Below are 27,179 nucleotides of genomic sequence, written 5' to 3'. Positions count from 1 at the left end.
ACTGCTCTGCCTCCGCCTCCAGGCGCGGGGAGGGCTCCCGGTTCCTTAAAATAAATCCTGCCGCTTCCGGGCTCCTAACCAGTACAAGGGAGGGTTTTTAAGTTCTCGGGAGCGCAGGCCTCGGACGCGCGTGAGTAAAGTTGGAGAGGCCAGAGGCTGGCTATCTGGAGGCCACCCCCGCAGAGGCCTTTCCCCCTCTCCGCAAGTTGTGCCGCACTTGGTTCCGCCGAGACCCACGACGGTTCCGCCCCCTTCTTCCTTGTCATTGATGTTGTTGTTCTTGTCAGTGCCGCAGCCCCGACCACCGGGAGCCCGAACCCGAGCCGGGGCCGCCCGGGTGGCGCGGTGGCGGCGGCTGCGGCTGCAGCAGCTGCGACGGCTGCGGGGGCTGCTCCGGGGTCTGCGGGGGCGGCCGGGGACCGGCAGCCGGCGGCGGGGCCGGATGGCTCTGTGCGGGCAGGCGGCAGGCGCCGCGTCGCTGCCTAGCGAGCTGATCGTGCACATCTTCTCCTTCCTGTCCGCGTCCGACCGGCTCCGGGCCTCGGCCTCCTGCTCGCACTGGCGCGAGTGCCTCTTCTACCCGGCTCTCTGGCCCCAGCTCCGCATCTGCCTCCGTGTCTCGCCCGCGGAGCAGCCACGGCTCGAATTCCTCATGCGCAAGTGCGGCTGGTTCGTGCGAGAGCTGCGTGTTGAATTCGCCGCGGAGAACTACCTGAGCAGCGGCGGCGGCGGCGGCCCGGGCGATGGAGGAGGCAGCGCGGACGCCGGGACTGGCGGGGAAGAAGTCGAAGCCCTGCAGCTCTCAACCCGTTGGCTGGAAGTGCTGCGCACCTACTTAGAGCTGGTCCTGTGCGTGCTAGTCAGCATCCGGAACAACAGGTAGGCTCTTCGCAGCCCCTCCGTTCCTCCTCCTCCCCACCGCCTCCACTTCCCGGGACGCAGGGTCGTCTGCTTCCTCTCACCTCGAAATAGATTCAGTGTGGAAACGCCCCGCCCGCTTCAGCGTTGCTTTTTTCGGTGACTGGGGGTGTCAGTTCTAATCCGGCGATTTCCTTGAGGCAGGAGGACATAACAGGACTCATCCTAATACTTTATAAACAGTAATGGACTTGGTGTTTATCAGACAGCACTCCTGGCGCCTTCCAGGCACTGTCTCATTCATCCTTTCGGCAGCAGTGGGATGGAGTACAGGCGCGGTCATTCTTCATTTTACGGATGACAGAGCTGAAGCTTGGAGGGTGAGGCCTGTGAATGAGTCTGGGGAGAAAACTAATCTGTTTTTTGTTGTTGTTGTTATTGTTGTTGTTTCATTCTGAACCTATCCGATCAAAATAGTTCGTGGTGGCGGAGGGAGTAGGTATGCCACAGGTTTCGCATAGGTTGGAGACTCTCCCGGCAAAAAAAGAAATCTTTTACAGCCATTTTCTTACCGAAAATGGTTTTAACTAGGCCAGGCACAGAGTAGGAGAAAAAAATTTTTTTAAGGGATCGGGGAACTGCCTAATCATCAGGATTAGAAGGTCCCTCCCTTTTGCACCTCCAGACTCAACTTGTCCCCAGTGATTCACCTAAAAGTAGCACAGTACAGCTTGGTGTTTGCGTGTGTTGAGGGAACTGGCCAGTGTCTGCAAAGGGTAAGCCCAAACTGTCCTGATTGTGCATCAAGACTTTACTGTAATTCTGGGGCTAACTTCCTGTGTTCTGGCCCGTCGTCCTAATCAGTGTTTTCCATTATTTATCTACCGCCCTCTCCAGAATCCTCTTAACGTAGATTTTCTCTATCTGGATATTCTAAGCTTAAAATTAAACTGTGAGGTAGAGGAAAGTTCATAAGTTCAAAAAAGGAGCAACTTAGATAGCAGTAAGAGTTTAGCAGTTTGCAAGTAGTTTCACATTCAGGATCTTATTTGATCCTTCCAGCCGAACCTGGGAGTTAGGACAGCTGCTATTATCCCTGCTTTATAGAAAGGAAACTGAAACCTAACAGGGTCAAATAATTTGCAAATTATCATACAGCAAATAACTATACAGCATTATCATACAGTATTGTTTTTCTCTGACAGCAGTGTACTTCCTTTTGCAGTAAATACATTATGTTGAACAGGATGGAGTGAAGGTCCTGGTTATGCTAAGTGAGATAGATACATCTGTATTCTTAATTCTCTGTTTGAATCACAAGGGTGGAGAATAAGCATTAGCTGCAAGTTGTATCCGGAGCATGGCTGCATCATCCCAGTATACTGTGTATTTTCCTAGCTTTTCACACCAAGCCATTTTATTTCCTCACTTTGATTTTATGTGGCAAAAGAGGCTGTTTAAGGCTATAAGTTGGTCTTGATCATGTTGGAGACTTTCTGTCAGAGTTGGATGTGTGGCTGGAGGCCCAGGTGACCCAGAGGTTAGAGTCAGTAGTGAGCACTTATTACTGATGATTCAGTGGAGGGTAGAAGTGGGGTGGATTCTCTATAGAAACGAAACTGAAACGTAACAGGGTCAAGTGATTTGCCAGTATCAGTTATATTTTTCTTGACGTTAGATAGCAGTTCTGAGCAGTCATTTAAAAATGCACGTCTTTTGTCCAAGTAAGAACCCACTTTACAAAGTTTCTATCTAGTTCCTTTTAACCGATTGGTTGGTTGGACAGGTAAAGGTTATAAGGCAAAAGAGTGATATGTCACTTCTTCCCTTCGTTGTTTAGTTTTTCTCCGGTCCCTTCCTCACCCCTGTCAATTTTTATTTTTTTAGCTGTATGTGTTGAGGTAAAGTTGACTAATAAAAGTGAACCTACCTCTTTAGCATCTCAATCTACTTGTCTATAAGACTGCCCTCTAAAAAAATCTTCATATATTTGGAAGGAAGATCTCAGCTTTATTTTTGAAAATATTTTGAGATACTCTACTAATATTGGAAGTACTAATATGGATGTTAAAAATTTAAGTGAAACTAGTTTTCTTTAGAGAAATTTGAAAATGTTTTAAACCAAGATGTTTATTTGATAACTCTGATAAAGCCTATTCTTATTTCCTTCATAATCACTTAAACATCAGACTCAGGCTCAATGAAGAGTAACTCAAATGCTTTAGTGTTCAGTATTCTTTGATTTTATAAAACCAAAAAATTCAGTAACTAATGAGAAAAATCAATATTTGACATTGTTCTTTACATTTCCAAGGTAAATTTTACAGTGCTTTTGCCTTATTATTTCTACCAGTTTATAGGTAGAAGAGGAGGATATGAACCTACCAAGTCACAAACTTTATGCTTCCTGCCTTTATGTTGAATTTTATACAATTCAAACTTTTATTTTGCTGTGTTTCAGTTATTTTCTTGTCTCTGAGTTAAAGAACTAAAACCATAACCTTGAATTGTGGGAACTTTTCAAGGGTACTGTTCTGAGAGAATAATTGGCATTTTGCTTAATTCCTGGGTATGCACATGTACTCTCAGAGTGATTGTAGCCACCTTACCAATTTCTTAGGTGTTAGGGACAACTGATGAGTATCAAAGAGGTACAGAAATGCCTCCCAGAGGGTAAAACACAGTCTTCTGTCTTCAGAGTTCACTTCTCCAGAGAGGGCTAGGATACCTGCCTTCTTGATCAACAGTAAGAACGTAAATAAAAAATTATTATTCAAAATACTAAAAAAGAAAAAAAATAAGTACACATTCAACTGTATTGTAGGTTAAATTGGCTGAATTTCTTCTATAGGAAATTGTACTTAGAAGTTCAAAACAACAAATATAAATATGCATTTTTAGACTTTAACGTGGTTGTCAAGTTGAGTACTACCTATTAAAAATGCTGTATTTCATACTCCTTAGGAAAAATGAGACTTCAGGGACAATAAGATTATGATAATAGCTAATAGACTCAGTCACTAAAAATACTTAATCAGTAAGCATAGGTACATTGTCAACATCTGATTTACACTTTCCTGGACTATATAAATATTTTGCATGAGGCTTTTTTGGGTTGAGGGCAGTACTTTTCCAAAAGATGCAAGCCAGAGAGACTTTGTACAAGCGTGATTTTCTTGTTAAAATTCTAACTACATGGGGTGGAGGGGAGGTTTAGGAGGGAGGGGACGTATGTATATTTATGGCTAATTCACATGAATTTACGGCAGAAATTAACACAACATTGTAAAGCAATTATCCTACAATTTAAAAAAAATCTAAATATCTAGATTGACCAGTTTTTTTTTTACTGTGCCTGCTTATATACCCCAATGGCACCCCACTCCAGTATTCTTGCCTGGAAAATCCCATGGACAGAGGAGCCTAGTAGGCTACAGTCCATGGGATCGCTAAGAGTCGGACACGACTGAACGACTTCACTTTCACTTTTCACTTTCATGCATTGGAGAAGGAAATGGCAACCCTCTCCAGTGTTCTTGCCTGGAGAATCCCAGGGACAAGGGAGCCTGGTGGGCTGCCGTCTATGGGGTCGCACAGAGTCGGACACGACTGCAGCGACTTAGCAGCAGCAGCAGTAGTAGTAGAACACCTATCAATAATTCTTAGATGTGGTCTGCTGACTTGGCACATGCAGTCACAGAGAATCTTATCTTAATATTTTTTTCAACATCAGTATGCCAAGACCCAGCAACTGATAAGGCAATCTAAAAATACATCTTAAAATAGATTAAAAATTCTTTGGACATTTCCTATTACTATCCAAGAAGGTAGGAAATTCTTGAAGGTATTATCTCCAACAACCCTGAGCCTTATTTTTCTTGAAATATTTTTCCCATCACGGGGCAATAAATACATGCAATAATAATATTTCACTTTTGAGAGCTAACTTTTCTTATTTGTTTTAAAAAGCCCATTTGGAGAATATGTGTATTAAAATATATTGGGACTCTGACCAGTCCTTCCTGCCCAAGAGATGGTTGCTTTTAGAGAAGAGATACTTTACCCAACAGACTCCTCACCTTAAAACGGACAGATTAAAGTGACTCCATGGGGATAGCTTCAAGGTCATGGAGCAGAAAGGAGACTAAACTGATGAAGAAACTAATCTCCTTGGAGGGCTGCTAAGAGGAATTAGAGCTCTCTCTAGTCCATAGGCGGAGAAGGCAATGGCACCCCACTCCAGTACTCTTGCCTGGAAAATCCATGGACGGAGGAGCCTGGAAGGCTGCAGTCCATGGGGTCGCTAAGAGTCAGACATGACTGAGTGACTTCACCTTCACTTTCACTTTCATGCATTGGAGGAGGAAATGGCAACCCACTCCAGTGTTCTTGCCTAGAGAACCCCAGGGACTGCGGGGCCTGGTGGGCTGCCATCCATGGGGTCGCACAGAGTCGGACACGACTGAAGTGACTTAGCAGCAGCAGCTAGTCCATAGGTACATTCTTCCAGTGACTGAGAACTGAAGATAGAGGATAGGAGATAAAACTCAACAAAAAGGTCATCCAAGTAAAATATTTTTCCTGTGTTACAAGAAGTGACTGAGCAGCTTTTGAGTGAAGGGATTAAGTGATCTCCATTTTAATGTTTTAGTTCTGAGGCAGCCTCGGAAGAGTTCACCCAAGTTGTTAAATTTATAGCTGATTTAAGAAGATAATTGTTAAAATATGTTTTTTTTCCCCCTCCAAATATTGAGAGTATACTATGTGCCAAGCAGTGAAGACAAACTCCCTGTTCCCATGGATTCGACATTCCGGAGGGAAAAGATAGGCAGAAGCAAGTAAACAAATGAAAGATTATTTCGATTGTGAAAGTAAGAGGACTATGTAATAGTGACTAGGTGGCAACTTGAGATAGATTGGTGAGGGAAAAACTTTTTCTATAAAGGACATTTAAGCTGCTACATGAATGACAAGTTACCCATCTGAAGATTTGAGCAAACAGCATTCCAAGCAGAAAAAAGACTAAGCAGCAAGGCTTTCAGCCAGCCAAATTTTTGGCTTCTTGCAACAGCAGGAGAGAAAGTAAGGCAGGACCATGTGAAGGGTGAGAGCAGTGTCACAGTGAGCTCTTAAGTGTAGGAGGAGGAAGGAATGTTGATTTTTTATGAGCACTTGTGGAATAAAGTTTGGACTATATTCTAAGAATAGAAGTTACTGAAAAAATGTTAAGGACAAGCATAAGGTGATCTAATTTGCATTTTAAGGCAATCATTCTGGTTACTGTGTAATGAATGAATAATCCTCGTAAGAGGTGATGATAGCCTAGAGTATGATGGAAGAAAAGATTTTTTAAAAGTGGATGGATATGGAATATATATGTTTGGAAGTAGAGCCAAGAAGACATGCTACTAGGATGTAGAGGAAAGGAAGAATCAAATATTTTTTTACCATTTGTCTTTAAAACTCACTCAGTTTTCTTTCTTTCTTCCTTAGTACTGTTAAAATTGTCTTTTAATAATATGTTAAATAACAGTTTTTTTTTGTTTTTGTTTTTGTTTTTTTCTGACTCCTTGCGACCCCATGGACTGTGGCCTACCAGGCTCCTCCGTCCATGGGATTTACCAGGCAAGAATACTGGAGTGGGTTGCTATTTCCTTCTCCATAAATAACAGTTTTAAATGTCAGTCTTATTTAAATAAACCTTTTTTTATTTCGTAACCCCTGGGATTTGAGGATGATGGTAATTCAGTAAGTGGGGGCTTCCCTGGTGGCTCAATGGTAAAGAATCCTCCTTCCAATACAGGAGATGCATGTTTGGTCCCTGGATCGGGAACCCACTCTAATACTCTTGCTTGGAAAATCCCATGGACATAGAGAGCCTGGCAGGCTACAGTCCATGGGGTCACAAAGAGTCGGACACAACTTAGTGACTAAGCAACAACAACAGTTCAGTAAGTGAATTCATATAACAAATTCTGGAAAATTGCTTTTAGTTAATGGATCCTAAGAAAGTTGATAAGGAATACTACTATAGGCCTATGACTTAGTTATGCCTGGAATGTGGGAGACCTGGGTTCGATCCCTGGGTTGGGAAGATCCCCTGGAGAAGGCAATGGCACCCCACTCCAGTACTCTTGCCTGGAGAATCCCATGGAGGGAGGAGCCTGGTAGGCTACAGTCCATCGGGTCTCAAAGTGTTGGACACGACTGAGCAACTTCACTTCACTATGACTTAATTGTGGAATCTCTGAAGCTGTACCAATAGCCACATATAGCTAATCAAATTTTAAATTACTTGGCTAAAATTAAAGATTTAGTTTGCTGTACTAGACACATTTCAAGTGCTCCATATGTGGCTAGTGACTACCATTTTGGACACCATAAAATAGAGCATTTCCATCATGGCAGGAAGTTCTGTTAGTCAGCATTTCTCTAAAGTATTTGTCTTCTTTGTTTGATTTGGCTGTGGTCATTTATTAACATTTCTGAGAGGAGGAAATATGTTATTAAAAAGTATTATGTAAATGTAGACATTTGATATCAAACATGGACTAAGAAGATTAGAATTGATCTGAAAAAATTTCATGCAATGATACAGATTAGCTTATTAGGTTAGAAAAGGAAAAAATTGCATTTTGTGGCCTCCTGTGCATCATTGAGAAGGAAATGGCAACCCACTCCAGTGTTCTTGCCTGGAGAATCCCAGGGATGGCGGAGCCTGGTTGGCTGCCGTCTTTGGGGTCGCACAGAGTCGGACACGATTGAAGCGACTTAGCAGCAGCAGCAGCAGTGCATCATTGAGAAAGACTTAACCTTGTTAACAATTGCATCTTTTTAAATAATCAAGTTTGTATGTAGTCTCCTTTTTCATAGTTAATTAGACTTAGCTGTATTAACTCTAATTTAAAGGTTATACTAAATAATCCAAAGAAATCTCAGAGAAAAATGAAGAGTTTTCAGCACTCTTCAGTTAGACCTTGGGGAGTATTTCTTAAGCTCACGGGTGGTTAATATTGTTTTCAAAGAATTGCCCAAACTAACGCACTGAATCTGTATGTATAGGGTTTTATAATAAGGCTATCAAAAATTGCGTTGATCGTTTGATTCATAGGGAAATTTTTACCCTAAGAACAAAATAAGATCTCTCTTTTCAGTGAAAAGTTGTATGTGGTTGTTTAATTTCTTTTTAAAAAATTTTTATTGAAGTATAGTTGATTTAGAATATTATTATTAGTTTTCAGGTATGCAGCAAAGTGATTCACTTACATATTTTTTTTTCAGATTATTTTCCACTGTAGGTTTTTACAAGATATTGAATATAGTTGCCTGTGTTATACAGTAAATCTTTGTTGCCTATCTATTTTATGTATAATAGTTTATTAATTTCATGCCCCTAATTTATTCCTCTCCATCCTCCTTTTCTGCTTTTGTAGCCATAAATTTGTTTTCTATGTCTGTGAGTTTGCTTCTGTTTTCTATATAGATATATTTATATTATTTTTTAGATTTCACAGATAAGTGACCATTTTTTTGATTGATTTGTTTTTTTGATGTTGAGTTATATGAACTACTTGTATATTTTGGAGAGTAACCCCTTTGTCAGTCACATCATTTATGAATATTTTCTCCCATTCCATAGATTATCTTTTTAATTTTTATTTCTTTTTAATAGGGGGAAAATTGCTTTACAAAGTTCTGTTGGTTTCTGCCATACAACAATGCACATGAGCCATTATTATACATCTATCACCTCCCTCCCCTTCCCCTGTCCCACCCATCTTGGTCATCACAGAGGCCAGGCTGGGCTCCCTGTGTTACATAGCAGCTTCTCCCCAGCTCTCTGTTTTGTACATGGTAGCTTATATATGTCGATGCTGCTTTCTTAATTCGTCTCCCTGTCCTTCCCCTACTGTGTCCACAATTCCATTTTCTGAGTCTCCATTCCTTCCCTGAAAATAGGTTCATCAGTTTCATTTTTCTAGATTCTGTATACATGCATTAAATACGATACTTGTTTTTCTCTTTCTGACTTACTCTGTATGATGGTGGTGGTTTACTTGCTAAGTTGTGTCAACTCTTGCCATCCTATAGACTGTAGCCTGCCAGGCTCCTCTGTCCATGGGATTTCCCAGGAAAGAGTGCTGGAGCGGGTTGCCATTTCCTTCTCCAGGGGATCTTCCCAAGCCAGTAATTGAACCCATGGACCCACGTCTCCTGCATTGCAGGCAAACTCTCTTACTGCTGAGCCACCAGGGAAGCCCTCAGTCTGTATAATAGGCTCTAGGTTATAACCAGTTCACTAGAACTGATTCAGATTTGTTCTTTTTTATGTCTGAGTAATACTCCATTGTGTATAGTACTGCATCTTCTTTATCCATTCATCTGTCATCGGACATCTAGGTTGCTTCCGTATCCTAGCTATTGAAAATAGTGCTTCTATGGACATTGGGGTACATGTGTTTTTCCAGTTATGGCTTTCTTAGGGCATACACCCAGTAGTGGGATTGCAGGGTCATATGGTAGTTTTAGTCCTAGTTTTTAAAGGAGTCTCCATGTTGTTCTCCATAGTAGCTGTATCAATTTACATTCCCACCAACAGTGCTAGAACATTCCCTTTTCTCCAAATCCTCTCCAGCGTTTATTGTTTGTAGATTTTTTGATGATGGCCATATTTCTTTTGCCTTAGGAGACATAGCTAAGAAAGTATTGCTACAGTTTATGTCTGACAATGTTTTGCTTATGTTCCCTTCTAAAAGTTGTATGGTGTCATGTCTTATGCTGCTGCTGCTGCTGCTGCTAAGTCGCTTCAGTCGTGTCCGACTCTGTGCGACCCCATAGACGGCAGCCCACCAGGCTCCCCCGCCCCTGGGATTCTCCAGGCAAGAACACTGGAGTGGGTTGCCATTTCCTTCTCCAATGCATGAAAGTGAAAAGTGAAAGTGAAGTTGCTCAGTCGTGTCCAACTCGTAGCGACCCCATGGACTGCAGCCCACCAGGCTCCTCCATCCATGGGATTTTCCAGGCAAAAGTACTGGAGTGGGGTGCCATCGCCTTCTCCGGTCATGTCTTATACCTCAGTCTTTAAATCATTTGGGATTTATTTTTATGTATGGTGTGAGGGAGTGTTCTGACTTCAGTTTACATGTAGCTGTCCATTTTGCTCAGGACCACTTATCGAAGAGACTGTCTTTTCTCCATTGTATCAATATATTTTTCTCTCCTTTGTCTTAGATTTATGTCCATAAAAATTTTAGGATAATTTGTTCCGGTTCTGTGAAAAGTGTCGTGAGTATTTTGATAGTTGTTGTTTTTTTGTGTGTTTTAATTTCATGAAGTAGAACTAATGTATAACATAACCACATTTATTTAAGAAATTGAAAGCATGGCTTGTCTTTAACCAGTGCTCTGCTCATATAGGCCTTACATAAATTAGAATCAATTTGTCGAATTTCCCCAAAAACTTCCTGGCCTTCCTCACTGCAGTCACTTGGATTTTTTTCTCCTCCTTCACTTTCCTGTTTCATGTAAACCCATTACTCCTTGAAATTTGCTTAAGTCTGACCCACATAAAAGCTGTAGGTTCAAGATGGTAAGACTAAGTGAAAAGAAGCAGCAAGTATTATATTGGTGCAAGCATAATTGCGGTTTTGGACCATGAATTTTAAGTCATTATAACTAGACTCAAACACATCTTTATTAATGAAAATGGGAACCATTACAATCAACACATCTTTGACAATGAGAAATCAATTTGTTTATTCCTATAGCATAAAAATCCATGCTTCTGGGATTCAGGGAACTCTTGGAAAGCATTTTCTGCCTTCTGCTGGTTGTGGAAGCATTTTCCCTACAAAAAGTTGTTGAGCTACTGAAGAAGTGGGAGTCACTTGGCTAGACGTCAGGTGAATTGGCAGATGAGGCAAAACTTCATAAACCAGTTCATTAAACTTTTAAAGCATTGGTTGTACAACATGTGGTCAGGCATTGTCATGGAAAACAATTGGGATCAGACTAGCAGCTGACCACCAAACAGTGACCATGACCTTTTTTTGGTGCAAATTTGGCTTTGGGAAGTGCTTTGTTAACTTCTGCGTCCAGCCACTGAGTTGGTCATTGGCCAGTTGTCCTAGAAAATCCGCTTTTCGTCACATGTCACAATCCGATCAAGAAGTGGTTCCTTCTGTTTTGTGAAAAAAAAAAAGAGAAGATGACATTTCAAAAACAATGATTTTTTTTTCAGTCAGCTTATGTAGCTTTTTCACCTTTCCAGTTTGCTTCAAATGCCAAACAACTGTAGAATGGTTGACATTGAGTTCTTCAGCAGCTTCTCATATAGTTGTAAGAGGATCAGCTTTGATGATTGCTCTCAATTGGTCATCGTCATTCCAATGGCCAGCCACTATGCTCCTCATCTTCAGGGCTCTGGTCTCCTTTGCAAAACTTCTTGAACCACCACTGCACTGTATGTTGATTATCAATTCCTGGGCCAAGTGCATTCATTGTTGATATTGTGAGTTGTCTCCACTGCTTTATGACCCATTTTAAACTCCAATAAGAAAATTACTTGAATTTGCTTTTTGTCTAACATCATTTCCCTAGTCTAAAATAAATATAAAATACACAGCAAATAATGTCATAAGCAAAAAACATAAAGCGAGAAGTGCACATTAATGTATAACATAACCACATTTATTTAAGAATGCATTGGAATAGCAAATGGCAAAATTCAGCAATGAAAAACTGCTATTACTTTTGCATCAATCGCATAGTACTCTGCATAAGCCTTCTTCCTTTCGTTTGCTCCAAATCACTGGTCTTATCACTGTTAATACTAAGTCAGGTAAATCAGTTTTTCTGTCCAGGAACTTGTCTTGTGTACTCTTCTGTTACATCTCTGAAATGGGCAAGGAAAAGGCAGGAAACTGGGGTGACACTTGAGCCATCTTTTAACCTGGTTTGTTATTCACATATTGCTGATAACTTCCAAAAAGAATCTCATTCTTAGAAACCTCAAAAAATCAACTTTGGTTCAAGGCAAAGGAGAAAAGCACTCACCTGAGGCAAAAAACTTTGATCTATAGCTTAGATCCACCTTCCCAAGCCACACACCTTCTCCATACCAAAGTCGCAGAAGAGTTACCACCATGATCATGGGGCTGGGTGAGCCCCAGTCATGTTGCCAGTACTGCAGAGAGCAGAGGAGTATTTGTGTTCTTGATAGTCTTGAAATCCTAAACTAGTTTTCCTAGAGAAAGAGCAGTATTCAGCAACCATTTATCTTTACTAAAGTATTTGAAAGGAAATCCAATATATAGATGTCATTCATTTTATACTACACATTTCAATATAAAATTCTGAAAATTATGGACATATATGTGAAGAAAGCTGAGCGAAGAATTGATGCTTTTGAACTGCGGTGTTGGAGAAGACTCCTGAGAGTCCCTTGGACTGCAAGGAGATCCAACCAGTCCATTCTGAAGGAGATCAGCCCTGGAATTTCTCTGGAGGGAATGATTCTAAAGCTGAAGCTCCAGTACTTTGGCCACCTCATGCGAAGAGTTGACTCATTGGAAAAGACCCTGATGCTGGGAGGGATTGGGGGCAGGAGGAGAAGGGGGCGACAGAGGATGAGATGGCTGGATGGCATCACTGACTCAATGGACATGAGTCTGAGTGAACTCCGGGAGTTGGTGATGGACAGGGAGGCCTGGTGTGCTGTGATTCATGGGGTCGCAAAGAGTCAGACAGGACTGAGCGACTGAACTGAACATATACATTTAGGACTTCCCAGATGGCACTAACGATAAAGAACCCACCTGCCAGTGCAGGTATGTGTGAGATGCAGGTTCAGTCCCTGAGTTTCGAAGATCCCCTGGAGGAGGGCCCAACAACCCACTCCAGTATTCTTGCCTGGAAAATCCCCATGTACAGAGGAGCCTGGCAGGCTGCAGTCCATAGTGCTGCAGAGAGTCAGATACGACTGAAGTGACTGAGCAAGCAATACATACAACCAAAATAACATTAATACACTTAACAAAACTGTCAATACTTCTTTAGTCTCTCCTGATTTTTTAATTAGCCTTTTTAAAATAAAACCTTTATTTCCACGCCAAGAATCTAAACTCATGTACCTTTGTAACTTAACCACAATAACTTTTCATGTAACTGATACAGTACATATCTGATAATTGAACGAGTAGAGGGTAGGAGAGCAGTCTGTAGCCTCAGTTTCTAAATTATAAGTACTTAACAGTCTGACTTCGCTCTGGATCTGGATGATGACTTTGTAAAATAGGATTAAAAAAGAATGCAATTAGTTGAAGAATATTATTAATAATATAATATTATTGCAGAATATTGAGTAGAGTTCCCTGTACTATACAGTAGGTCCTTATTGGTTATTTTATATATAATAATGTGTGTTTATTTATCTCAGGTTGATAATTTATCCTTACTCCCAACATTGAAGAGGAACTAAAAAGCCTCTTGATGAAAGTGAAAGTGGAGAGTGAAAAAGTTGGCTTAAAGCTCAACATTCAGAAAACGAAGATCATGGCATCCGGTCCCATCACTTCATGGGAAATAGATGGGGAAACAGTGGAAACAGTGTCAGACTTTATTTTTGGGGGCTCCAGAATCACTGCAGATGGTGACTGCAGCCATGAAATTAAAAGACGCTTACTCCTTGGAAGGAAAGTTATGACCAACCTAGATAGCATATTCAAAAGCAGAGACATTACTTTGCCAACAAAGGTCTGTCTAGTCAAGGCTATGGTTTTTCCTGTGGTCATGTATGAATGTGAGAGTTGGACTGTGAAGAAGGCTGAGTGCTGAAGAATTGATGCTTTTGAACTGTGGTGTTGGAGTTGACTCATTGGAAAAGACTGATGCTGGGAGGGATTGGGGGCAGGAGGAGAAGGGGACGCCAGAGGATGAAATGGCTGGATGGCATCACTGACTCGATGGACGTGAGTCTGGATGAACTCTGGGAGTTGGTGATAGACAGGGAGGCCTGGTGTGCTGCGATTCATGGAGTCGCAAAGAGTCAGACACAACTGAGCGACTGAACTGAACTGAACCATAAGTTTGTTTTCGAAATCTTAGTCTGTTTCTGTTTTGTAAATAAGTTCATTTGTATCATTTTAAATTAGATTCCACATATAGTAATAGCATACGATATTTGTCTTTCTGTCTTCATTTAGTATGATAAGCTACATCCATCCATGCTGCTGCAAATGATATTATTGCATTCTTTTTTATGGCTGAGTAGTATTCAGTTGTATATGTATACTTTATCTTCTTTATCCATTCATCTGTTGATAAGACATTTAGGTTCCTTCCATGTTTTGGCTATTATAAATGGTACTGCAGTGAACACTGGGGTTCATGTATATTTTGGAAGTATGGTTTTCTCCAGATTATGCCCAGGAGTGGGATTGCTGGATCATAGGGTAGCTCTATTTTCTAGTTTTTTAATTAACCTCCACGCTGTTCTCCACAGTGGTTGCACCAATTTACATCCCCATCAACAGGTATAGGAGGGTTCCCTTTTCTGCACAGCCTCTCCAGCATTATTACTTGTAGATTTTTTTGATGATGGCTATTCTGACTGGTGTGAGGTGATAAATCATTGTAGTTTTGATTTGCATGTTTCTAATAATTAGCAATGTTGAGCATCTTTTCATGTGCTCTTGGCCATCTATATGTCTTCTTAGGAAAATGTTGAGCTGTATGAGCTATCTGCACCCTTGTGGATTGCATCATTTGCAAATATTTTCTCCCATTCTGTGGACTGTCTTTTCATTTTGTTTATGACTTCCTTTGCTGTACAGAATCTTTTAAGTTTAATTAAGTCCCATTTATTTTTGTTTTTATTTCCATTACTCTAGGAACTGAATCCAAAAAATATTGCTGCAATTTATGTCCAAGAATGTTGTGCCTGTTTTCCTCTTAAGTTTTACATTATTTGGTCTTATGTCTAGGTCTTTAATCTGTTTTGAGTTTATTTTTGTATATGGTATTAGAGAATGTTCTAATTTCATTCTTTTACGTGTAGCTGTCCATTTTCATTTTTTCCCAGCATCACTTACTGAAGAGACTGTCCATTTATTCATTGTATATTCTTGCCTCCTTTGTCATCAGTTAGATCACCATAGGTGCCTATGTTTATCTCTGGACTGTCTGTCCTATTTCATTGATCTATATTTATATTTTTGTGCCAGTACCATGCTGTTTTGATTATTACAACCTTGTAGTATAGTCTGAAGTTAGGGAACCTGATTCTTCCAGCTGTGTTCTTCTTTCTTAAGATTTCTTCAAGCTAAGTTTTAGAATAATCAGACTTTTTAGTGAAACTAAGGTTACTAATTTGGGAAAATATGTCATAATATTAAGAAATGTTATTTTTCATTTACTTAAATCTTTTTATCATTTTTGTGGGTTATACATTTCTTATTATAGTTATCCCAAACTTCTAGTTACAGATGTAATTCTCTAATGGTTATGTTAAAAAGGAAACAGCAGACCCAAAATGGTCAGTTATGCTAAACCCCATGTCACCAAACTAAGACTTAATACCTAGCACAGCTGTGGTTTCAATCTGCCTCAGGATGGTAACCTTTAATCAGTGAGCCTGAAATTACCAGGTCAGCATTAGTGAGGCAATCTGCCATATAGTCCCTTCAGTTCCCTTTGCTAAGTTGCTTCAGTCATGTCCGACTCTGTGCTATAGACGGCAGCCCACCAGGCTCCTCTGTCCCTGGGATTTTCCAGGCAAGAGTACTGGAGTGGGGTGCCATTGCCTTCTCCAGTGCATGAAAGTGAAAAGTGAAAGGGAAGTCGCTCAGTCGTGTCAGACTCTTAGCGACCCCATGGACTGCAGCCTACCAGGCTCCTCTGTCCATGGGAGTTTCCAGGCAAGAGTACTGGAGTGGGGTGCCATTGCCTTCTCAGTTCCCTTTAGGAGGGTGACTATTGCCTGGAACAGTGCATTATTTACTAATAATTTACTTTTTCTACTTCCTTTCTACTTTAAAAGCCTTTCCTTTTCTATATCTCTGCAGAGCTCCTTTCTGTTTGCTACATAGGATGCTGCCCAATTAACGACTCTTTTAATAAAGCTAATTTGATCTTTAAATTTACTCGGTTGAATTTTTGTTGTTTAACCATTATCATTAGCATTTAGGTATTTTTAATCTTTATCCTTTCTCCTACTGTATTTAGAATTTTACTATATAGAAAAGTGTGTTTTGTAGCTAAAGTTATTTACAGATTTTTTACATAGTTTTTTTTTTTTAATTGACCTCTTAATGGTAACCTCTATGTTTGATCACAAAACCGCAGAGAAGGTTCTCTATATTTTAAAGAATATTTTTTACTGAGAAGATATCTCCAGGGCAGTGCCCCACTTAGAAATTTAATGCATTAAGTTAACTGGTTTGGGAAATTTTAACTGGTTTGGAAAAATTTTATATTATAGTTAAAATGTATATGAAAAATATATATATATGAAACTTGAATGCTTCAGTGTTTCAATATATATATATGAAGCTTGAATGTTCTTTCATATGTCATTTTGTGATTTATTCATCCCTAAACCTTTAAGGTAGGTATTATTATTACTGATAAAAAGTTGAATTCCAGCAACTTTAAGAATACTTTTCCATAGTCACTAAAACCTTGAGTTCTGAACTACTTGTTATGCTCTAGTCTTTAAAGCTTATGCTGTTTTCTCCTATATCGCATTGTTTTTCATTGTATGTTAAAAGCAATCTGAAGGTACTTAGTCGGATTCTAAGTAAGTTATTAAGGTAGAAACTTCTGTAGAATATCTCTTCTGCATATGTTTACTTTTAATATTTATACTTTTATGTTAATTATTTAGACAATCATTTTAAATTACTTTTCTTATAGGAACCTCCAGAAGTTTAGCCTTTTTGGAGACATAAGCGTTCTACAACAGCAAGGAAGTTTGTCAAATACATACCTCAGCAAGGTGGACCCTGATGGCAAAAAAATTAAACAGTAAGTTATATAGCTAATGGAAAGGGACTCTGTAATAATAAACATATTTTTCTGAGAAATTTTAAGATACTGTCCAAAGAGTAATGATATTTTTTTCTGAAAAGAACACGTACCCTGGAAATGCCTTAACAATGAAATAGTGATCAATACATACCATTCCAATCTTTAAGACAAAGAATTTGCTGTGTAATTATTGCTATTTAAAACTTAACTTCTCTACTTTACTTTGCTATAACATGAATTGTAAGTCATCAGTCTTTTCTTCTCTACTGATATAAAATGCTCCTTTACTTGAAAAACATATTTCTATATGTGTAATATGTATTACATTTTTATGTGAATTTTAATGATATTACTACTTGCGGGTCAAATGAGTGTACTCAGTTGCTCAGTCATGTCCAACTCTTTGCAACTGCATGGAATGTAGCTTGCCAGGTTCCTCTGTCCATGGGATTTCCCAGGCAAGAATACTGGAGTGTGTTACCATTCCCTTCTCCAGGGGATCTTCCCGACCCAGGGATTGAACCCATGTCTCCTGCATTGCAGGTGGATTCTGTGGATTCTTTACCATCTGAGCCACCTAGAGCTAAGTCTTAACAGGATTGTGTGGCATGTGCTTTCCTTACAGAATTCAGCAACTGTTTGAAGAAATACTGAGTAATAGTAGGCAACTGAAATGGCTGTCTTGCGGGTTTATGCTGGAAATAGTAACCCCAACGTCACTGTCATCTCTCTCAAACTCTATTGCCAACACCATGGAGCACCTGAGTTTACTGGACAACAATACTCCTGGTAGCAGCACCCTTATCACCGCAGCAGAACTGGAGCGATTTGTGAATCTGCGCTCACTTGCCCTGGATTTCTGTGACTTTACAGCTGAGATGGCTAGAGTCTTAACCGATAATAACCATGTGCCTTTGCAGCGACTTTCTCTCCTGGTTCACAATGTTTCCGTGATGCACAAGTCTCTGGACAATATGCCAAATGATGAGCATTGGAAAGCCTTGTCAAGAAAGAGCACCAGCCTTCGGGTCTATATTATGGCTTTTGATATCAAGAGTGAAGATATGTTAAAGATTCTGAAACCCAGTATACCACTAGAGAGGATTCATTTTGACAGCTACATCACTTGTGTTTCAGGAGCTATTGTTGATCTTATATCTAGGCAGTACGACAAGTTCCTCACTCATTTTATATTAATGAATGATATGATTGACACGTCTGGTTTTCCAGATCTTAGTGACAACCGAAATGAGGATCCGTTGGTTTTATTAGCATGGAGGTGCACAAAGCTCTCTCTTCTGGCAATTCATGGTAGGTAACTTTTGTTTGCTATAGTTTGAATTTGTTATTACAGCTAAAATATTTTATACCAATAAAAAAGATAGCACTGACATTTATACTGTCAAAAACTCTTATAACAAGTTGATATGCAGATTTTTTATACTTTCTAACATGACTGAAGCGACTTAGCATGCATGCATGCATTGGAGAAGGAAATGGCAACCCACTCCAGTATTCTTGCCTGGAGAATCCCAGGGACGGGGAGCCTGGTGGGCTGCCGTCTATGGGGTCACACAGATTCGGACACAACTGAAGCGACTTAGCAGCAGCAGCAGAAACATGTGTATAACATGTATAACGTATACCATGTGTAACATATACCACTTTCAAGTGGAAGGACACATTTCTACCCTATTTTGTTCCAGCTCCCTTATTACTGTTTTTCTTTCACCATGTGATTAATAGTACTTCACAAAAATGGCATTTGAAATTATCCAAGAAAACATACATATTCACCTACAACAGATGTATTTCTTCTTCTTAAAAACATAACACAGAAGGAAGAAGAAAGTATGATTTCTTTCATGCTCACTGCCTCATCTTCTAGATTCTTGGTATCAACATCTTAATTTGTACAACATTTTTTAAATGATGGTTCTGTTGGTTGAAAAGTGCTCTTTTCTGGCAGGCCTTTCATCTGAATGTGAACTATTTTTCATTTGGACAGAGTTCCTTTTATAAGTTAGAAGAATATATTACTTCTTTTCTGAAACTTGTAAGATAGAGAATATAAACTAGAAAGTCTGCATGAACAACTTAAATTTATTATGTTTCATTATTTCCGAAATTAATCTTTTAGCTGCATTTGAGTGTGGGAGTGTATCTTGCTTTTCAAGTTTTGCTTTATAATTTGGCCAGTCATTGGAAGTAATAGCAAAGAATAGATCACTATTGAAGTTAATAAATTAGGATTTTTTTAATAGGATGAAGAAATAGCAAGATATTTAAAATTAAGTTAGTCTTTTTAAAGCTCCTTTTATTTTTTTGACTCTGCTGAGAGGCTTCTGGGATCTTAGTTACCCAACCAGATATCGAACCCAGGCCCCAGCAGTGAAAGAGCTGAAACCTAACCATTGGGTCAACAGAGAATTTGCTAAAGCTTTTTTCTCTTATTAAGTAAAACGTTATATTTGCTAGTGATAATTAACAATTTATCTTTAAAGTGTCACTTTATAACTTTGGACTGTGAAGTACTGTGTGTGTGTGTGTGTGTGTGTGTGTGTGTGTGTGTGTGTGCGCGCGCGCATGCGCACATCTCAACTCTTTGGGACCCCGTGGACTGTATGCTGCCAGGCTTCTCTGTCCATGGAATTTTCCTGGCAGGAATACTTAAGTGTGTTGCCATTTCCTGCTCCAGGGGCTCTTCCTAACCCAAGGATTGGACCTGCGTCTCCTGCACTGACACGGCAGATTCTTTACCACTGCACCACCTGGGAAGCACCGTAGGAGATGCCTTTTACTAATGAAAAATACCAGCTTACTATGTACTGTTAATCAAAAGCTATAAAATTACACTTTAAATGTCTTCACTTTTACTAAATGTGCTGATACCAGAATACACTTACAGCACCTATCTGTTCACCAGCTGCAGTGATGTTCTTGGAGACAATATCAGACTTCTAGACTTTTTTTTTCTCTGAGCTAAACAATTACTGGGGCTTCCCTGGCAGTGGTAAAGAATCCACAGATCTCAGCATATTTTTAAAGGAAAAGGACCCCAAAGTGGTGAGATACAAATTTGTGGAAAAGACAGATGTAGAAAATAGACAAAATAAAATACAAGGAAATGACAGTGCTTGTCTTCTGCTTATTTTTAAGGTTACACAGTGTGGGCACACAACCTCATAGCCATTGCTCGTCTTCGTGGCTCTGATCTAAAAGTACTTGAAGTCACCGAAGAAAGCATTGATTTTGACCAAGGTGAACTGGCCGACCAGGATGTGGATCCAGTGCATAATCTTATTGAGCAGGTGTCCCTGGGCCTCGGTCAGCCTTGGCATGCAGTCATGGACATCGAATCACTCAGTGTCTTCACTGAACCAAATCGTCATTTTTACAGAGAGATGCAGAGCTTCAGCGAAGACGTTTAGCTTTTTTTTAACGTACAATTCCTGTGGTTACATTTGCAAGTAGGGTCCTATTATGTTTTTTTTTTTTCTTTTCCAGTAGTGTGAATTAACCCCTTTGTGCTGTGTTTAATCAGTATTAGCTTTATAGAATTATATGTGTATATTCTACTTCTTGATCAAAGAACATAGTCGGGTATTGGTTTAGAAGTTCAAAGTGACACTGTATAGGGCTTTCACGGTTAATGGACTTGTTACCAGACCTTAAGAATCTACAACCGAAGGTTGTCTGAGGTTGCTGGCTAACTGTTTTTCACTGAGTTACTCTGCCTTTTGATGTTTTTATTCTTTGTGTGTCAGAGCTCAGGAGCCAAAATATTTTTATACATATATAGATATATATCCATAGCCTGGTGGATTTGTATGCAATGCACTGCATTCATTCATTCTGATAGCATTTCATTGATTTTTATTTGAAATGGAAGAAGGGAGGATACTATGATCCCAAATGAGTCATCTTTAACAGAAAAGCCAAGACTTTAACTTTCATTACATATATAATAGTCAATTATCATTAATTACCACTCTGAATTTTATATAGTAGCAGGTTAGAACATTGCTTAATCCTTTTTGAAATGCATTTGTGTAAACATGAATACTCAAATTATTGGATTTTTCCTAACTGTATCTGACATAATTTAATTCATCAATTACATCATACATTCAAGTTAGCTTTTTAGCCCAGATTTCAAATAGTGGAGGAATAAAGAAATAATATTCCAGGGTAAAACCTCCTAAAAGAATATCATGAAATCACAGAGTTGTAAACACACATGCTTGCAAACAAACATTAGTCGTGAAATCCCTAGCAACAAGTCACTGGATTTTTCTCTGTCAGCGCGCGTGTCAGCTGCCAAAGAATAGACTTAACTGAAGAAGTGCCCACATGCTGGCAGGGGCTGGCCCACTGTGGCCAGCCAGATACTGCTAGATTGTAATATTTAAGGTCGAATTTCGACCTGTGGTACACAGCTGTGCTGTGGCTCAGTCAGCAACCTCAGATCTCTGAAAAAAAAAACACAAAACAAAAAAAAAAAAAGAAAAAAAAACCATGCACCTGTTTCACTGTGAATAGTGAATGTAAAGGAAAAAAACGGAAAAACTGAACGCTTGTTCTATCACAGGTATGAGCTGCTATGATAAATGAAGAACATTCCATGAAGTATGTTTTAAAACCTTGTTATATCTGAGAGGCTTTAAAAGCCGACTTAACTGTTTCAGGGCAACCGCGGTACAGACGTGGTCTCTGTGAGACTTCCACCTGACCCCAGTTTTAAGTGGTACGAATGTTGTGCATTTAATGTTAAAGGACAGTCTGCAATAATAAAGTAAGTAGCCAACGTGGGTGCCCAGCAGTGCTGAGACCTGGCTGCTCTATTGTAAGCTTTGGAAACACAATTTATGCAACAGATGTCCAGATATGATTCTATTTATGGAAAAAGTTTATATGTATTTTACAAATGGTTTTACCATCTTATATTAAAATGACCTTTTGACAGGTGTGCACTGTTTTGTCTCCAGTGAGCACATACCATGCAGATTTTTTATGTACATCAGTAGTGTGAATCCACTGGCACAGGGTGTGTAAATGCCAGATGTGGTGAGATTTTATCTTATAAATGTGATCAGATAAAATAACTCCTGACAGAAACTGTAAGGAAACCAGCTGAATGTTTGACCTGATGACTGATGTTGTATGGTTTATGTTAAATGTATATTCTTTTAATCAATGAATAAAGCATTAAAAAGTGATCATTGTAACATTTTCTTGTTCATGAAGCATGAAAAACCTTTAGTGTTAAATAAACTACAGTAATCTTAACAATGTGTATAATCATGTTAGCTCCTATTGGTAGTCTGGTGCAGGAAAGCTTAAATTTGAACAGTTTGGAGAGTTTTGATTTTTTTTAACTCACTGTGGCAAAATATAAAACAGACTGGTTACCACCAAATCCAAGTGTATTATGTATTTAGAATACATTATTTATAGACTATAGGAACCTACATTTAAAAATTCTTCTACTGGATGAAAAGGAAAAAAAAAAAAAACATTTCAGTATGCCAGTACTAAATAGATCTTAAACTTCTATACTGCTTTAGTTTAGCTTTGTAATCTCCATTCTTGGTTGTTAAGACAAACAGCTGTCATTCCTTCTTCCTTCTCTAATCATTCCAGACACCACTTCTTCCAGGCACTGACTGCCTCATCATGGAATAATCTGGGGTTCACAAAGAACTGTTGTTATATCTATTGCTCCCTCATTTCGTGGATACAACTCCTTTGGATGAATCAACATGTCTGTGTATATAAAAGACTAAAACAATACCTAAAATATATGAAAAAAGAAAGTCAATGAATATATACATAAGTGAAGTTGTATGTAGTAAAGCACTAAACTGGGGGGTGTTAACCTGTTTTCTCCACTAAGCTCTGACTAATGCTACATGAGCAGAGCACAGATTCTTGAGCCTCAGTTTCCTCATCTGTGATATGAGGGATTTGCCTAAAACTGATTCTTCATTGAAAGTTTCAGCTGATGTTAGTCTGACAGCTTATAGACAAATATTTATTTTCAAAACACAACTTACTAAACTATATGAAATTTGCATATCTAAAATTACTTTCCTATTTCCTCCACCACCCTGGGAATAGAGAAGTTAGGGAGTTGGTAGGGCGGGGCTTCGGAAGGACAGTGTGCTTACGACTGAACACATAGATTCAGCACCTAACTTGCTTGTGGCTTATCCAATAGCATGAACCAGACTGGGTTGTTATGAAGCTAGTAACATTAAATGAAACGGATGGAGTAACATACAGTAGGTGTAAATAATACCCAACAGTCACACTACATTGTCTGTATCAAAGCTTCCTAAGCTTTTTCATATGCTGACACATAGAAAATATTATGCAGCACACTGATATAACAGAAGGAATTGAAGCCAAAAAAAAAAAATCATTGTTTCATTACATAATTAGAGAAATGCAGAAGGTTGATGGAAATAATTATTTGTATAGAACTTTCAAATAAAATCTTTTCAACTGTTCTAACTTATAACCTATTAAAAATTTTAGTGTTCCCACCAAGAGGAACACCCCACAAATGGATGATAATTTTTAAACCTTACCATCCACAATATCAAACATGTATGCAGTTGAAATTATACTTACAAAATCTAACAGCTCTAAATGTAATGGTAAGTGTAATGTTGAGCTTTCTTACATAATGTAAGTTAATTTTCAAATTCAAGTGATTTTTTTCACTATTAAGTATTTCAAAATAATGAATGCAACTCTAATTTGTACATACGTAACTCTGCTGCTAGTTGAGCCACTGTTCACACAGAAATACCTGATTTATATGGAAGCAATTCAAGGCCTGCAGGAAGCCCTGCTCCCACTTCCAGCTCCCAACACCCCGCTCCTCACACCCACCAGCTACATATGGAATTTCATATCTGGACTTCCTACCTGCTCTTCGAACACCTGGAGCATACTTCTTTCCCAGCTTCATAGATCCCCATCGTCTGTGTGTGAACAGTGGAACACTGCATCTGGCAAGGGAGAAGTGGGTGCCTGGGTACAATTACAAGTACACACCACTCTGGTAAATACAATACCAGGGTGATTGATTCCATACCTACTACCATTCTTCTATTTTAAAATGCAATAAGCTCTTGATCATTTGGAAATTTATATCATTTTCCCCCTTAAACCTATATATCAGTTATTAATTTGTTGCCTCAGCTCTGAATGCACCCTTCAATGTATGCTCTCCAATAATGGAGCTCCTATGAGTAACACACCTTTAAAGTCAGAACAATGTTGTTCAGTAAGGGCCATGGGGGACATGGTAGAAGGCAAAGTTTATCGTGTAGGTTCCAGGGTAGGCAGCCTGGATGTAAGACTTCCGGTGTAGCCTCCCCCAGCCGTGGTCCCTCTGCTACCTTGCAGCCTCAGCCTGCCTTGTCCTCCACACAGAAGCCAGAGTTGCTGTACAGCTCATAGGCTGTGAAGCACGTGCCTCCTGCGTGCACTGGACTCCCATTCCCTGCCCTGCATGTCACATGGGGCCCACACACTGGCTCTGCAGGCCTCTCCATCCCTGGTGTCCACACTCCCACTGCACATGCAGTGCCAGCAGTTGCTGTCGGCCTCCTCCCCACCTGCACCCTGCTCAGCCTATTGCTTGCTGAGCATCTCCAGACTGGCTCAGGCCTTGTGGAACCAGTGATCCCTGCCGTCCTGGAGGCTGAAACACACCTTCACCAAAGATGACTGAAGCCCTCCCGAGTCCGTCCTACCATGACTGTCCCCTCAGCTTTAAGGGGCCACATGCAGTTTCCTCACATTTTACAATTATTATCATAGTAATAATTCTTTATATTAAGCTTTTCCTGCTCAAACTACTGTGTGCTTTGTCTTCTGATTTGATCCAGACTGCTACATATATCCTTTTCAACTATGCCACAGCTTTTTATGCAAATCTAGTACTTTTGTTAGTTTTTAATTGATTACTTACATATTTTCTGCAACAAAAAAGAGTTTAAAATGTGATTTTTTTTTTCTTAAAAGCCATTACATTTTTTGTCCTAGATTTTATACCTATTAAATATAATTGATCAAAAATACAAATATTATTACTTGTTCCTGAAAATGAGTCTGGTCCATCATCCATTCTATTTCTATTTTCATTTTTATAAACACAAGTGGTAAAAAATTTGTTTCACATATATAAGTAGCTGAGAAGAAAGTTTTGTTACAACAATGTCACTCATTCAACTTCTGAGTTTTCAGGACCAAAGAAAGCACTGTCCTATTATCAAAAGTTATTTTATATAGGTCAACAGTTGAAAACAATCATTAATTATTCTCATCACTGACACCAATATCACCAATATCTCAAACTGTGTCTTTAGCTCCATAGGTTTGCACACCTTAGTTTGATGCATCATCATAAGACTAGAAGGTTAAAGGTATGTGCTCATTTCATACATGGGAGAAGGGTTACCTGCAAAATGAAGAAAAGGAAAGGAGAACCCGCACCCTGTTGACAAGTTCTTTCTAGGCAGAATACACAGGTGAACTCTGTGAATTTTCCTAGAAGCATACCCGCAGAACACTTGGAGATATTGTACCGTACTCCGGGGGGCTGGTGCTGGTGCTTACTCACTAAGTTGTGTCTGACTCTTGCCACCCCGTGGATTGTAGACCGCCAGGGCCCTCTCTCTGTCCATGGGATTTCCTAGGCAAAAATACTGGAGTGGGTTGTCATTCCCTTCAAAGGGTCTTCCTGACCCAGGAATTAAACCTGTGTCTCCTGCATTCACAGGCAGATTCTTTACTACCAGGGAAGCCCCTCAGGGGGTGTATCCCAGTCTGCAAACTATAGCTTCTGTGACAAGAAATATTAACAGGCTTATTTCCACATTACTTACAATGAAAAAGCAGCAGCAACCTAATGACCATTAATAACAGAATAGAGTTACTGTGGCAAAGCCACACAGTGGAAAACCACACAGTGGTCAGAATGAACTAACTTGACCTACATTTATTAACATGATGGATCTCAAAAAATCCAGCTTCTAAAGGATATATGTGTGTGTGTGTGTGTATATATGTATAAAGATGTTATTGATGTACATTTTTGAAAGGCAGGAAAAATAAACCTATATACTATACATAAACACATTTAACCAGAAAAACAAAACACGATTCACACTCTTTTCACAAGAGTACTTACCTCTACAGCATGAGGACAACTGTATCGGGAACATTTTTTTTTTTTTCTTGAAAAAAATTAAGGCAAATGTTAAATTTGCTCTCTAGGTAAAGGAGTATTCTTTACATAATTGTTACAGAAAACAACCTCAGCTATTTGGAGTATGGCCAAGAATCCACAAGGGAATAGAAAAGGTTTCTGGGAGATTATTCCCTGTACTAAAAGGCATCACATTCAGTAGAGCCACGTGTTTCCTTCCAGCTCATTTGTTCTTCTGTTCAGCATAATTCTGATAAGTCTGTCTGTTTCTTGGTCTCCAGTAGATTAGAAGTGGAGAGAACAAATGAGTGTGGAAGGCAGAAGTTTACAATCCTCAAAAACAATATAACTAATTATAAGTCATTGTGAAGGAACTTGAAATAGACCTGAACAAACCCGTAACAAGCTTTAAATACAATGTAATGATAAATGCAATGACCCTGAAACAATGTAAAAATATATTCAAAATAATATCTCTGTAGTGAGTTAATAGAACACTTAATATACCTTGGAAATCTTTTCACACAAGATGGTTAAAATAAATATTTGTGTTTAAAAGAATGGATTATAATCAAGAAATAAGTGAAATTTTCTAAGAAAACACAGTTATTAGCTAAGAAATATTATGACTGATAGAAAGTGAATATTTACTGTGTACCAAGCATAATTTTAACTACTTCACAATAAAGTATTTTATATAGTCCTCATAACAACCCTATAAGACACAGTATTTGGGGACAGGGGAGAAAGGATAATTCTTTAGGGATATATTCCTAAAATATAGAGAAAAGCCCACACAACAACAAAGACCCAGGATGGCCAAAAATAAATAATTTAAAAAAGAGAGATATACTAATAGAGGTTTAAATACATTAAAAATTACAAAAGCAACAATAGAAAACTTTAACTGGGATAAATATCAAACATGAAGAAGAAAGGAAAATGGGGATGAGAATAGTACAAGTACATTAAGTCCCAATTTTTCATCTCAAGGAATCAATACACATACAAATTAATAAAAGTTCATAGATTATATGTATATCTTCTAAAATTCTAAAATCACCATAAT

At 39.1% G+C, this 27,179-nt stretch overlaps 1 protein-coding gene across 1 annotated transcript; it reads left to right on the top strand.

The window, feature by feature from the left end:
• Nucleotides 1-80: 80 nt before the first annotated feature.
• Nucleotides 81-22,103, top strand: FBXO33 (F-box protein 33). Its single transcript, XM_061394992.1, has 4 exons — nucleotides 81-879; nucleotides 16,771-16,881; nucleotides 17,510-18,195; nucleotides 20,044-22,103. The coding sequence occupies exons 1-4, from the start codon at nucleotides 269-271 to the stop codon at nucleotides 20,313-20,315; spliced, it is 1,680 nt and encodes a 559-aa protein (XP_061250976.1). The 5' UTR covers nucleotides 81-268; the 3' UTR covers nucleotides 20,316-22,103.
• Nucleotides 22,104-27,179: the final 5,076 nt, after the last annotated feature.

Source organism: Bos javanicus, chromosome 21 (genome assembly GCF_032452875.1).
Source record: "Bos javanicus breed banteng chromosome 21, ARS-OSU_banteng_1.0, whole genome shotgun sequence".
Classification (NCBI taxonomy): domain Eukaryota; kingdom Metazoa; phylum Chordata; class Mammalia; order Artiodactyla; family Bovidae; genus Bos; species Bos javanicus.
Note: the sequence above shows the minus strand (reverse complement) of the source record. Positions and strands in the feature narration are given on the sequence as shown.

What these genes read in the sequence shown, in the direction of transcription:
- FBXO33 (XM_061394992.1), top strand. Translation starts at nt 269, where the DNA reads ATGTTGTTGTTCTTGTCAGTGCCGCAGCCCCGACCACCGGGAGCCCGA. An exon ending in GTCAGCATCCGGAACAACAG is followed by an intron (nt 880 to 16,770) that starts GTAGGCTCTTCG and finishes CTTTTCTTATAG; the next exon opens with GAACCTCCAGAAGTTTAGCC. An exon ending in GATGGCAAAAAAATTAAACA is followed by an intron (nt 16,882 to 17,509) that starts GTAAGTTATATA and finishes CTTTCCTTACAG; the next exon opens with AATTCAGCAACTGTTTGAAG.